General features: G+C 52.4%; 2 protein-coding genes across 3 annotated transcripts in view; one reads left to right on the forward strand and one right to left on the reverse strand.

Moving 5' to 3' along the window:
• The window catches only part of Ece2 (endothelin converting enzyme 2), a 35,772-nt gene extending 25,058 nt beyond the window's left edge, over positions 1 to 10,714 (reverse strand). The window contains exons 1-3 of one of the 2 annotated variants that reach the window (XM_052740160.1): positions 9,741 to 10,714; positions 4,077 to 4,360; positions 3,137 to 3,638 (exon numbers count right to left, since the gene is read on the reverse strand). In XM_052740160.1, coding sequence (XP_052596120.1) covers positions 3,351 to 3,638; positions 4,077 to 4,360; positions 9,741 to 9,936 — 768 coding nt within the window. In that variant the 5' untranslated portion in view covers positions 9,937 to 10,714 and the 3' untranslated portion in view covers positions 3,137 to 3,350. Of the gene's footprint in view, positions 1 to 3,136; positions 3,639 to 4,076; positions 4,361 to 9,740 lie in introns of those variants that run through there. The other variant, XM_052740161.1, reaches the window with a different exon arrangement.
• On the forward strand, positions 598 to 2,766 carry Camk2n2 (calcium/calmodulin dependent protein kinase II inhibitor 2). The gene is made up of 2 exons (XM_052740166.1): positions 598 to 988; positions 1,767 to 2,766. Exons 1-2 carry the CDS (start codon positions 820 to 822, stop codon positions 1,835 to 1,837), a joined length of 240 nt encoding a protein of 79 aa, XP_052596126.1. The 5' UTR covers positions 598 to 819; the 3' UTR covers positions 1,838 to 2,766.
• Positions 10,715 to 10,724: the final 10 nt, after the last annotated feature.

Genomic DNA, 10,724 nt, shown 5'->3' on the forward strand with positions numbered 1-10,724 from the left:
AGATCAGACGCACAGACGTAGACTGACAGATGCAGAGACAGTCGAATACAAATTGACCAACTGCTGGAGACCTGCGAGCATCTAGGATACAGGGACGCGCCAAGCACGGTGGCACCACCCCCAGGCCCGAGCTCTTCCCGCGCTCCGGTCGGCTGGTACCTTCCCCTCTCTTCACGCGTATTCCACCCTGTCTAGGCGCCTTTCGGAGTCCGGGCCGTGCCCACTGCCAGTCTGCCCGCCGCCTTCCGAGGCCCCGCCGCGCCCCCCAGCTTTTGGCGCTCGGCTCCCGGGCGCTCTCCCCTAGCCGCGGCGTCCGACCCTCCCCTTTCTCCCCTAAGCACTAGGCGACCCGCTCTCGGCTAGCCCTCCTCTGCACCGGCCGCTGCGGTCCCCCCGGGCCCACGTGGCGGCCATTCCGGGCCACATCGCGGGAACCTCCCCCGGCTGCTCGCTCCACTCCAGGGATCACCGGGCTCGCTCGGACCGCTGGGCCCCGCCTCTTTCCGCTGGCCGGTGCCCGCCCCGCCTCCACCGCGCCCCGCCTGCCGTTCTCTGCCGCAGTCGGGCGCTCATCGTCATTCCGCTCTCGCCGCCGCCGCCGCCCCCGCCCCGCCCCCGCCCGGTCCCCGCCGCTGCCGCCGCCGCCTGCCCAGCGGCCCGGGAGGCGGAGGCGCGGGGGAGGAGGCCCCGCTCGGCTCCGCAGTCCCGGATGCTGTATGACTTCATCCTTCCGCCGGCTCCCCTGCTGAGCTAGGGCCGGTCCGGCAGCTAGCCTCTGCCCGTGCCCCGCCGCAGTCCCTAGCCCGCCCGGTGCCCGCCATGTCCGAGATCCTACCCTACGGCGAGGACAAGATGGGCCGCTTCGGCGCAGACCCCGAGGGCTCCGACCTCTCTTTCAGCTGCCGCCTGCAGGACACCAACTCCTTCTTCGCCGGCAACCAGGCCAAGCGGCCCCCCAAGCTGGGCCAGATCGGCCGAGCCAAGAGAGGTACGCGGCCCGGGCCCGGAGTCGCCGCCTGACCCAGAAACCCTTCGCTCGGCGTCCTCAGGCTGCCGTTCCCCGTCAAGTGGCAGCTGCTCTTGCCGCAGACCAGCGCAGCCAGCTGCGCACCCGCCCGGGGTGGGGAGGGTCCCTGCTGTGGAGTTGTCCCATTCTTTCCCTCTCCCGGGAATACAGTGTCCCGGATTCGAAGCTCGCCACTTCTGGAAAAAGAGCCCTGGCTCCTGGTCGAGGGGGAGGGGCCGCTTAGGGTATTTGGGGCCGCTTGGCACTGGGAACGCAGGATGGTGGGCCGATTCCTTGGGCTGAGATGAGTAGGTGGATGTTACTGGAGGGCAGGGAGGCCAAGGGTTCGGTTGTCTTGATCGTTTGCACGGGGAGGGGACTCCCGGGTGCCAGTCTCAGAACAGGGATTCAGGTGGAGGAGAGGGTTACCCCAGGTGGCAGTTTCATCCGAGCCCAGTTTGAGGAGGGGTCTCTGTCGAAGGGAGAGGTTTCCGATCAGTTTAGGTGGAGGAAGGCTCAGGTGACGGGAGGGCTTGCACTGGGAGTCTTTGGAAGAGGGGTGTTCCCGCACAGGGAGGAGAGGTTTGGTAGCAGGTAGCAGGGTCCGCAGGAGAGTTCGGGTGGGGAGGGCATGGGTTTTCGAGTGGTGTCGCGGGAACATAGGCAGTAGAGTAGATCTGCGCGGGGCGTGAGGACACGGGCCCCACTCTCGCCGCCGCCCCCCGAGACCACGCGGCTGATGCGCTTTCTCCCTGCGCAGTGGTGATCGAGGATGACCGGATAGACGACGTGCTGAAGGGGATGGGGGAGAAGCCTCCGTCCGGAGTGTAGACGCGCCGGCTCTGGCGGCGGGCTCCGGGCCCAGCCCCGCAGCGGCCAGGAGCACGGGCCGGCGATGCGGCTGCCGGCGCACCCCCGCCCGGGCCGGGGTGCCTGCGGGCGGGGTCAGTGTTGCTACCGCCGCTGCCAGGCGCTCCGGAGCTGTCCGCTTCAGCACCACGGCGGCGGCGGTAGTGGTGGTGCGGACCAGCCCGGAGCCCGCCGACGCACTCATGCACTTTAGAACCTCGGGCCGCAGCTCCACCCCGCACACCGGAACCGACACAGAGACCCACGGCCCCCAGCCCGCCCCCTCCCGCACGGCTCCCCTGCCCCGCCCCTCCTCCGATCAATCTGGTCTGCAGCCCGGGCAGCTGCGGCGTCGGACTGCGCGGCCAGGGAGGTTTGGCTGCATATTTGCATGAGCTTCCTACCCACCTCAGCCTAGCCCTCCGGGCCTTTCCTCAACTGTATCCCTGTCTGGCGTGACCCCAGCCTCTTTCTAAGGGACTTCCTCAGCACATTTGTATTTTTATATCCGATTCTTTGTTTACTGGCTCCTCTCATGGTTTGTGCCCTTCCCCCACAGCCTCCGCCATGCTCTTCTGCGCCTGGCAGATAGGACGGGTGTTGAGACTGGGATGGGACAAGCCCCCAACATGGTAACTAACCACATGGCCAGTCCGCCCAAACCTGACCCCAGGAGGCTCATTGGGAGACTCCTTCCTCCCAAGGTATCACCTTTTAAGGGCCCAGATCTGATTTTACCTTGGACCCCTTCATGCTATCCCTGGGAACCCAAATGGGGACTGCTCAGTACCTTTGGATGACACCTGTGGACCTGAAGATGTTCTCAACCCAGGGTTGTCCTTTGTAAAAATGTTTCTCCATCCTCAATGTAACAGGAGTGTGTGAATAAACACAGACCTCCGTGTGTGTGAGTGTGTGTGCGTGTGTGTCTGCTACTTCAGTCTGCTGGGAGACAGGTGTGGACAATCTTGGGTGCAAGTTCCTGGTGGGGAAGAGTCACCGAGTGAGCACTAGCCAGGCACCCTTGTGTGGGAACATCTTAACTATATGGCCTCCTTAAGTACATGCTTAGCCTAAGCAGGACAGGTCGCCAGTGTTGGGGCTGGACTGGGATCAGAAGCATAAGCAATCTAAATTCAAGATTCTTAGCCTCTTAAGGATAAATCTACCTTGGATGGGAATACCCAAGGCTGGCTGGTTTGCAGAGGAGCCGTGTTGAACTTTACCCCAAAAGATAAATCACAGGTCACTCAGTATGTCGGAGGAGGTGGGAGAAGCCTGTAGAAATTAGAAGCCAGAACCCTGGGGTCTGGGACCTAGCTGGACTCATACTGTATTGGTTGACATGAGCTTGATCCCACGGGCACTGTTTATGCATGAGACCTCTGGGATTTGAGAATCCAGTGACCAAGTCCTCGGCCCCAATTTGGGAAGTCCAAATCCCTAGGAACCTAACGCACAAAGCCAGGGAGGCTTGGAGACCATGCTTCCAATCTCACAGATGAATGGCGTTGAGGAAGTCCTCATTATCTGAGTCTTGGAGGAAGCAGGGTGAGGCAGGAGGACTGGGGGGTGACAACATCTGGGCCCCCAGGCCCAGCTGGGTCACACTGAGCTCTCTGCCCTTATGCATGACGTAAAAGTGGAAATGAAAACCACTGCCATAGGTCGTATGCCTCAGTGACCAGCCATAACGGGACTGAGCGTAGTGTCTGGTCCTAAAGTGGGGACCCGCAGAAGTCATTGAGATGAACCGGCCTCCAGGGACCAGCACCCGGCTCACCTGCAAGGCAGACAGAGAAGCCGTCAGTGTGGAATCATCTCCAGGTTCTCAAAGGTCAGTACTACCCACAATGACGACCTAATCAACCCTTAGAGACCACTCTCTATCCAGTAGCTCAGGCTTTCTGAAGCGGAGTAAGCCACTCTCTGCCTTTGGTTGTTCTATATGGGGCTCAATTCTGGACAGGGAGGAGCATAGTCAGGTATTGCTTTCCTGTCAGCCACTCACTTTCCCGATCTGTGTCACCTGTCTGGAACCTGGCTACTTAACTACCTCTTCCCTGTGTCAAACCAGTACTTGTGAGCCTGGCCACTCCAGTCTCACCTGTTCTTCAGAAAACCATACTTCCGAAGTTTCTGATTTTTGAGTTCCTCCGATCTCTCGAAGGTTCAGCCCCCGTCCCCAGCATCTTGATCTGCTGTCTTGCTGCTTCCTCACCTCACTCAGCACCTGGTCCACAGTGTGGATCCCTTCAGAAGATACGTTCCAGGGATCCCGCTCCCCAGCCAGCAGGGCATCCAGTGTGCCCTTCTCAAGTACAACATCAAAGGAATCACTAGGGAAGTCCAGTGCTCGCACATCCATGGTCTCCCAGCGCAGACTGGGCACGTGGGCATAGCGAGCGTGCATAGCTGCCACCACTACTGGAGAGTAATCCACACTGGTCACGTTAGGGAAACCTCCGAGGAATAACTCGTAGCTCAGGGCACTGTTCCCGCAACCTGCCATGGGGTGGGGTGGGTAGCAAAAGGGCTAGGTTAGCTTTGGTTCTCATGTTCCACAGTTATTTAATCACTATTGGCCCCATTTTCTCTCCATTCACCCCCTGACCCCACACCAAGTATTTAAAGCAACAGGGTATAGAAGACTGTTGAGCTTTGGAATCACAGAGACTTGGGCACAAACTGTCGCTCGTCCTTAGCTATGTGGACTAGGGTAAGTTGCTTCTGTACCAAGAATTTGGAATTTCCACTGAAGAGAATGATGAGAACAGTCAGTAGCTAGCCTACCCACAGATGCAGTGCACTAAACTTAAGAGCTGAAGTCATCTGTGGAGTTGCTGAAGGAGCTTGGAACTCAAGAGTTCAAAGACTTGGATTCTAAGAATTCAAAGATTTCTCAGTCACAGAAAAGCATTTGATTCTGGAGCCCCGGTTCCCTCAAATTCAGAATGTGTACAATATTGGCATCATTAGGACCACAATACTGTTACCCTAATGATATCGCTAACCTCTTAAGAGGCTCTTGGAAGATAGCAACCCCCGGAAGATGTCACGTTAGGGGTTCTAGTCTTACGTTGACGTTCAAGGCAGAATTAATAAACTGAGGGAGAACAAGGTGGAGACATGCACAGAAGTAGGCTGCCAAGAACTTCAGATGCTGACTACAGCCTCTCCTCAGAAGAGCTGAAAAGCAAGCAGTGTCTTGGGGGGTGGGATGGAGGCAGGGAGGTCTGCGGTAAAGTGTCTACAATGCAGTCTCTAAGCTAAGCATGGTGGCGCACACCTTTAATCCCAGCACTTGGGAGGCAGGGGCAGTCGGATCGCTGTGAGTTCGAGGCCAGCCTGGTCTACAGAGTGAGATCCAGGACAGGCTCCAAGGCTCCAAGAAACCCTGTCTCAAAAAACCAAACCCCGCCCCCCGCCCCCTCCCCCCCCCCCCCCCCCCCCCGCCCCCACACCACCAACAAAAGAATGCAGTCTCTAAGAAGGCAGGGATAAGGAGAGGGAGGTGGAGATTATGACAGTAGATGCACAGCCCAGTCGGCACACCTGCTGGAAAGATGCAGCGGTCTCCTGCGGCCGGTCTTGGGCTAAGAATGGGGTTAGACATCAGCTCTTGGCAGGTCCCGTACACGGATCTCTCCTTCTTGGGACCCAGACTGCTTTGAATCCTTATTTATCTGTGCCATGGAATCCTGAGATTAGGAATTCAAGGCCAGCTTCATCTACATAATGAGTTCCAGGCCAGCCTATGTTATATAACACCATGCCTCAAAAATCAAAAACAAGCTGGGCTTTGTGGTGCACACCTTCAATCCCAGCACTGGGGGACAGAGGCAGGTGGACCTCTGAGTTCCAGGCCAACCTGGGCTACAGAGTGAGATTTGCTTTAAAAAAATTTTAAAGTACATTTTTAAAAGTACTTTCTTTTTAGACAGGATGGCTATATAGTTGAGAATGATCTTGAATTTCTGATCTTACATCTGTCTCTGGAGCCCTGGGATTTCAGATGTGTACCGCCATTCCCAATTTATGTGACACTAGGAACTGAACCCAGAGCTTCCTGAATGGTAGGCAAGCACTGGACCAACCAGCCCTCCCCACCAAATAATTACAGTTAATAGTCACTGAACACTCAGTATGATGCTAATTTGTAAGAATTATCTGTTTATTTTCAATATAGATTCACGCAGAACTAGTATTTTATCATTTCCAGTTTTTAGATACAGAAATTGAGGAAAAGTAGGTAAGGAACTTTCCCAGGCTGCAGAGTAAAGTCAGAGTCAAGGAGCTAGAATTTAGGCCTACATGTTTCACTCCAAGCCAGAACTTTTTTTTTTTTTTTTTTTGGTTTTTCGAGACAGGGTTTCTCTGTGTAGCTTTGCGCCTTTCCTGGAAACTCACAGAGATCCGCCTGCCTCTGCCTCCCGAGTGCTGGGATTAAAGGCGTGCGCCACCACCGCCCGGCCAAGCCAGAGCTTTTAAACGCCACACTTAACTGCCTTTCAGTTTTCAAGAGGCCCACTCCAGTCCAGTGGTGACCCTCCAGCTTGTGTTACATTAGCATGATCAGTAGGCTGTAATTCACTATGTAGCCATTTCAGAGTTCTCATTGCCTCTCCCTGTCTGAACAGCAGAACTAGAAACTCTGAAGTCAGAGAGCATCCTCACATTTCCTCACATGTCACATGACAGCAGCAGATACTGTCTGTGTTCCCCCCAGACGCCGGTAGCCTTTTATAGGTTTTGATATGTCCCCAGGTATGTATTTTGGTATGTATTTACTTCTAATGGTTTTCATCTGTGATGCTTCAGGCTGAAATTATTCTTGGGGAAATTCTACCTGAGATCACAACTTTGTTTATCTTCTTGCCTTTCCCCATTCTTCTTCTTTTTTTTTTTTTCCCTTTCCCCATTCTTACCAGTTTCTCCTGGAAGCTACTACTGGAAGAATAACTTGGATATGAATCTCCTTCTCAGGATTCTTTCTGGGGAACTCAACCTAAAACAATGACTCACAGTAGAATCAGTATCTCTTTTTATAAATAAGGTTTGGGGCAGTTACAGTGACTCATACCTGTCATCTCAGCACCTAGGAGGTAAAGGCAGACAGATCTCTGTGAGTTTGAAGCCAGACTCGTCTACTAGTGAGTTTCTGGCCAGCCAGGACTACACGAGACTCTGTCGCAAACGGAAGTTTTATTAGAGAGCATCAGTTCTTTGTTATGTACTGTCTATAGCTGTGTGTCTGTTGGCATAGCAGAACTGCGTATCTGTGACAGAGATCGTGAAGCCTAAAATATCCATTATCTGGTCATGTTTAGAAAGGTTTATAGACCCTTAATGTTCAGTAACTCTTTTTTTTTTTTTTTTTTTTTTTTTTGGTTTTTCGAGACAGGGTTTCTCTGTGTAGCTTTGCGCCTCTCCTGGAACTCACTTGGTAGCCCAGACTGGCCTCGAACTCACAGAGATCCGCCTGGCTCTGCCTCCCGAGTGCTGGGATTAAAGGCGTGCGCCACCACCGCCCGGCATGTTCAGTAACTCTTAATACTTGTTCCTCAGCTTTAGAAATTGATTAAATAAGTTAGAAGGGCCCAGCATTGCCGGGTGCTCTACTCATACTTAAGATGAAATATAATATAGGTGACTGACTCCCCAAATTCTGAGTCCTGTTTTTAGATATTGAAGATCTAAGCTTTCTGAGAACCTTAACTTTTTTTTACATTTAGACTTTTCATCCCTCCTATCCTGAAAAGGGACACCTCCCAGTCAAGAAGATTTTAATTCAGTGTCCTGCCCACCAGCAGCAAGACAATCAGCTGGGGAGATTGCTGGGAACAGAGTCCTGAAGCCGGCTGGCTGGTGCCCATCCACAATCCCGACACTTGGGAAGTGGAGGTGGAAAGTGGTTATAAGTTCAGGGTTAGTCCGTCCTAATTAGTGAACCTCAGGCCTGCCAGTCTACATAACAAGGCCCTATCTCAACAAAAGGAAAAAAAAAATACCTACAATCTATCTTAGACCTCCCTGGAATCGGGAGTCTCGGTATGGTACCTAGCTTGCCAGTTAATTTTGAAAGGCACTAAAGTTTGATAAACAGAGTTCTATGGTAAATCTACAAATCAACACAATACTATATAACTACAAATTCAAGAAACTGTTTACTTCTAGTGTGGAGAAGTTATGGGAAAACTACAAGGAAACTCTGAAAACACATGAAGCTTTTTGCCAGGTATTGGTCTAGATAGTTCACATGCTCATCTAGTCACTAAAAGAATCTATATGAGCCGGGCGGTGGTGGCGCACGCCTTTAATCCCAGCACTCGGGAGGCAGAGCCAGGCGGATCTCTGTGAGTTCGAGGCCAGCCTGGGCTACCAAGTGAGTTCCAGGAAAGGCGCAAAGCTACACAGAGAAACTCTGTCTCGAAAAAACCAAAAAAAAAAGAATCTATATGAAAGTCGGGCAGTGGTGGTGCACACCTTTAATCCCAGCATTCAGAGACAGGTGGATCTCTGTGAGCAATGTCCAGGACAGCCAGAGCAGTTACACAGAGAAACCCTGTCATGAAAAACACCCCCCTTCTCCCCCAAAAAACCTGATATGTAAGTTTTCATTTCCTTATTTATTTTATGTTTTGTTTTGTTGAAACAAGGTCTCTCTATGTAGCGGTAGCTATACTGGAACTTGCTGGGTAGACCAGACTGCCTCCGATTCACAGAGGTTTGCCTGCCTCCTGCCTCCCAGTGCTTGAGATTAAAGGTGTGTGCCACCACACCCAGCTAAGTTTTCATTTTCTTAAAGCATGGGAATAGAGGCACAGACACTTAAAGATTTTGTGCAAAATTCCAATACCAGCTAAGCCAAGTTTCTTACATTAACTACCTGATCCCAGAGTCCAAATTCTTAGCCACTAGGTTATACTTTCTGGTCCTGGTCATGTTCTACTCCCAAATTGAGTAGGGCAGACACACACATTATATTATTTATACTTTACATATATGCTGTATGTATAGGAGATATCCTTTTTATCTTTATCAAGTATTTTACTTAAATGTATACAGACTTTAGAGGCAGAGGCAGGTGGATCTCTGTGAGTTCCGATACAGACAGTATTACACAGTGAGACCTGTCTCAAACAAAACAAAATGTATACAAGCTTTTACTGAGCAAAAATTTCAAAAACTGTATTTGATAGTCAACTCTACTCATTCAAACTCATCCTAAGAGTTTCCAGCGGCTGACGGTGGGAGAGACACACCAAACGGCACAGCTGGACCTCACGGAGATCCGCTTTGCACTGTAGCATCTCCTTTTGAGAAACAACACCTACCTCAGCAGCAATTCCCCATCACACGCAGAGGGTGTTATTCTACCCCATCAGTGTTTAGAACCAAGTTTCAGCGAGGGCTCAGAGAAGTGGTAACTCCCTTTACCTGACAATAGCTCCAGGTACCCACTGGTGAGAAAAGAAAACTAGATGTGATGCTCGAGGTGCCTGCACATGACTTACTCCAGAAAAATCCGCAATCCCATTTCTAGACATGGAAACGGAAGCACACAATGGATTCATGACTTGTCCCAGGTTACACATGTTGAGACTTGAAGTAGGTCCACAGAGATGAGCTCTCCGGTGTGCTAGGCTGCCTCCAGTGTCTGGGACAGGGTAATGCCCCTCTCTGGGACACGGAAGGGCTGTCTTTTTCCAGAGTACTGACGATCTCTTATTTCAGTTTGCCCTGGCTAAATACAGACGGATTCTGAAGGTACTGAGTCTTGACTCCGAAACGGAGTGTCCTCGTACAGGAGAAAGCAGAAGGGAAGAAAGCGGTTGAGGTCTGGCCAGCGATCCCTGGCTGGGACAGCACCGGGACTACCCACCTAGCACGAGGATACGGTCCTCAGGACACAGCTCCGGCTCTAAGAGGGCACGGAAGGAAGCGAAGTCCCCGAACCACTCGTAGGGTCCAGAGTCGGCCGCATCTTTGTAGCGCCGGTCCCAGTATTGGACTTGGCAGTACTGGAAGTTCCGCTCGGGTAACTCCGGAGGGGACACTGGAGTCCGCGGAGAGGCCATGCTCTGGGCTGCGCCGCAGCCAGGGCGGGGCTTAGGAGCCCAATCGCGGAGGGAAGAGATGGGAGGAGGAGCCTGTGGCTCCGCCCACTCCTGCAGTTGCTCTCCACGAACACGTGGAACTTCCGGCGTTTCCTAAGCTCTGTTTTGAAAATCTTCCGGCTGGGAAGCCGAGTTATTTGGCGTCTTAACGTATACCCCCCTCAACTCGATCCCACTTTCTCGTGTCAGGCTCACCCAGGCTCATCACGGCGTCCTCTCGGGTTAGGTTTCAATAACGTTTTCCATTAAGAAGCCTGACTAATGAGAGATTCCCTTCCGAAGACGTTTGGATCGCCCGAAGGAAGGCGAGAGGAACGCAGAAAGCAGCTTTGCCACCTACCATAAACACAAAGACTCGACACAGGCCAAGTGGAGAATTGGGCTTGGAGAACAGAGGCCTGAACTGCTATTTTCTAGGCAAACATTCTGATATATTAGCATTTATGTGCTCTGTACGGTACATACACCAAGAAGTGTGTGGTTACTCTTATTACAACAGCGTGTAGTCCTCCAAAGGAGATGCGTTCTAAGCGCCAGCTATCTTATCCTATTCAGGTCCACATATCCATATTAGAAATATTTCTCGCCACTACATGTTATAAGCACCAAACGTGTATGTAATGAACCATCTTTAGCTGGAAACCCTGGCGCCCTAAGCCCGATTAGAAGAAATAAACTGCAATGGAATAAAAAAAGAATCTTGTTACTCGGATCAGCGTTTCGTTCCAGAGGACGCGCGGGGCGGGGAG

The sequence above is a fragment of the Peromyscus californicus genome, unplaced genomic scaffold (genome assembly GCF_007827085.1).
Source record: "Peromyscus californicus insignis strain IS unplaced genomic scaffold, ASM782708v3 Scaffold_16__1_contigs__length_79575227, whole genome shotgun sequence".
NCBI classification, from domain to species: Eukaryota; Metazoa; Chordata; class Mammalia; order Rodentia; family Cricetidae; genus Peromyscus; species Peromyscus californicus.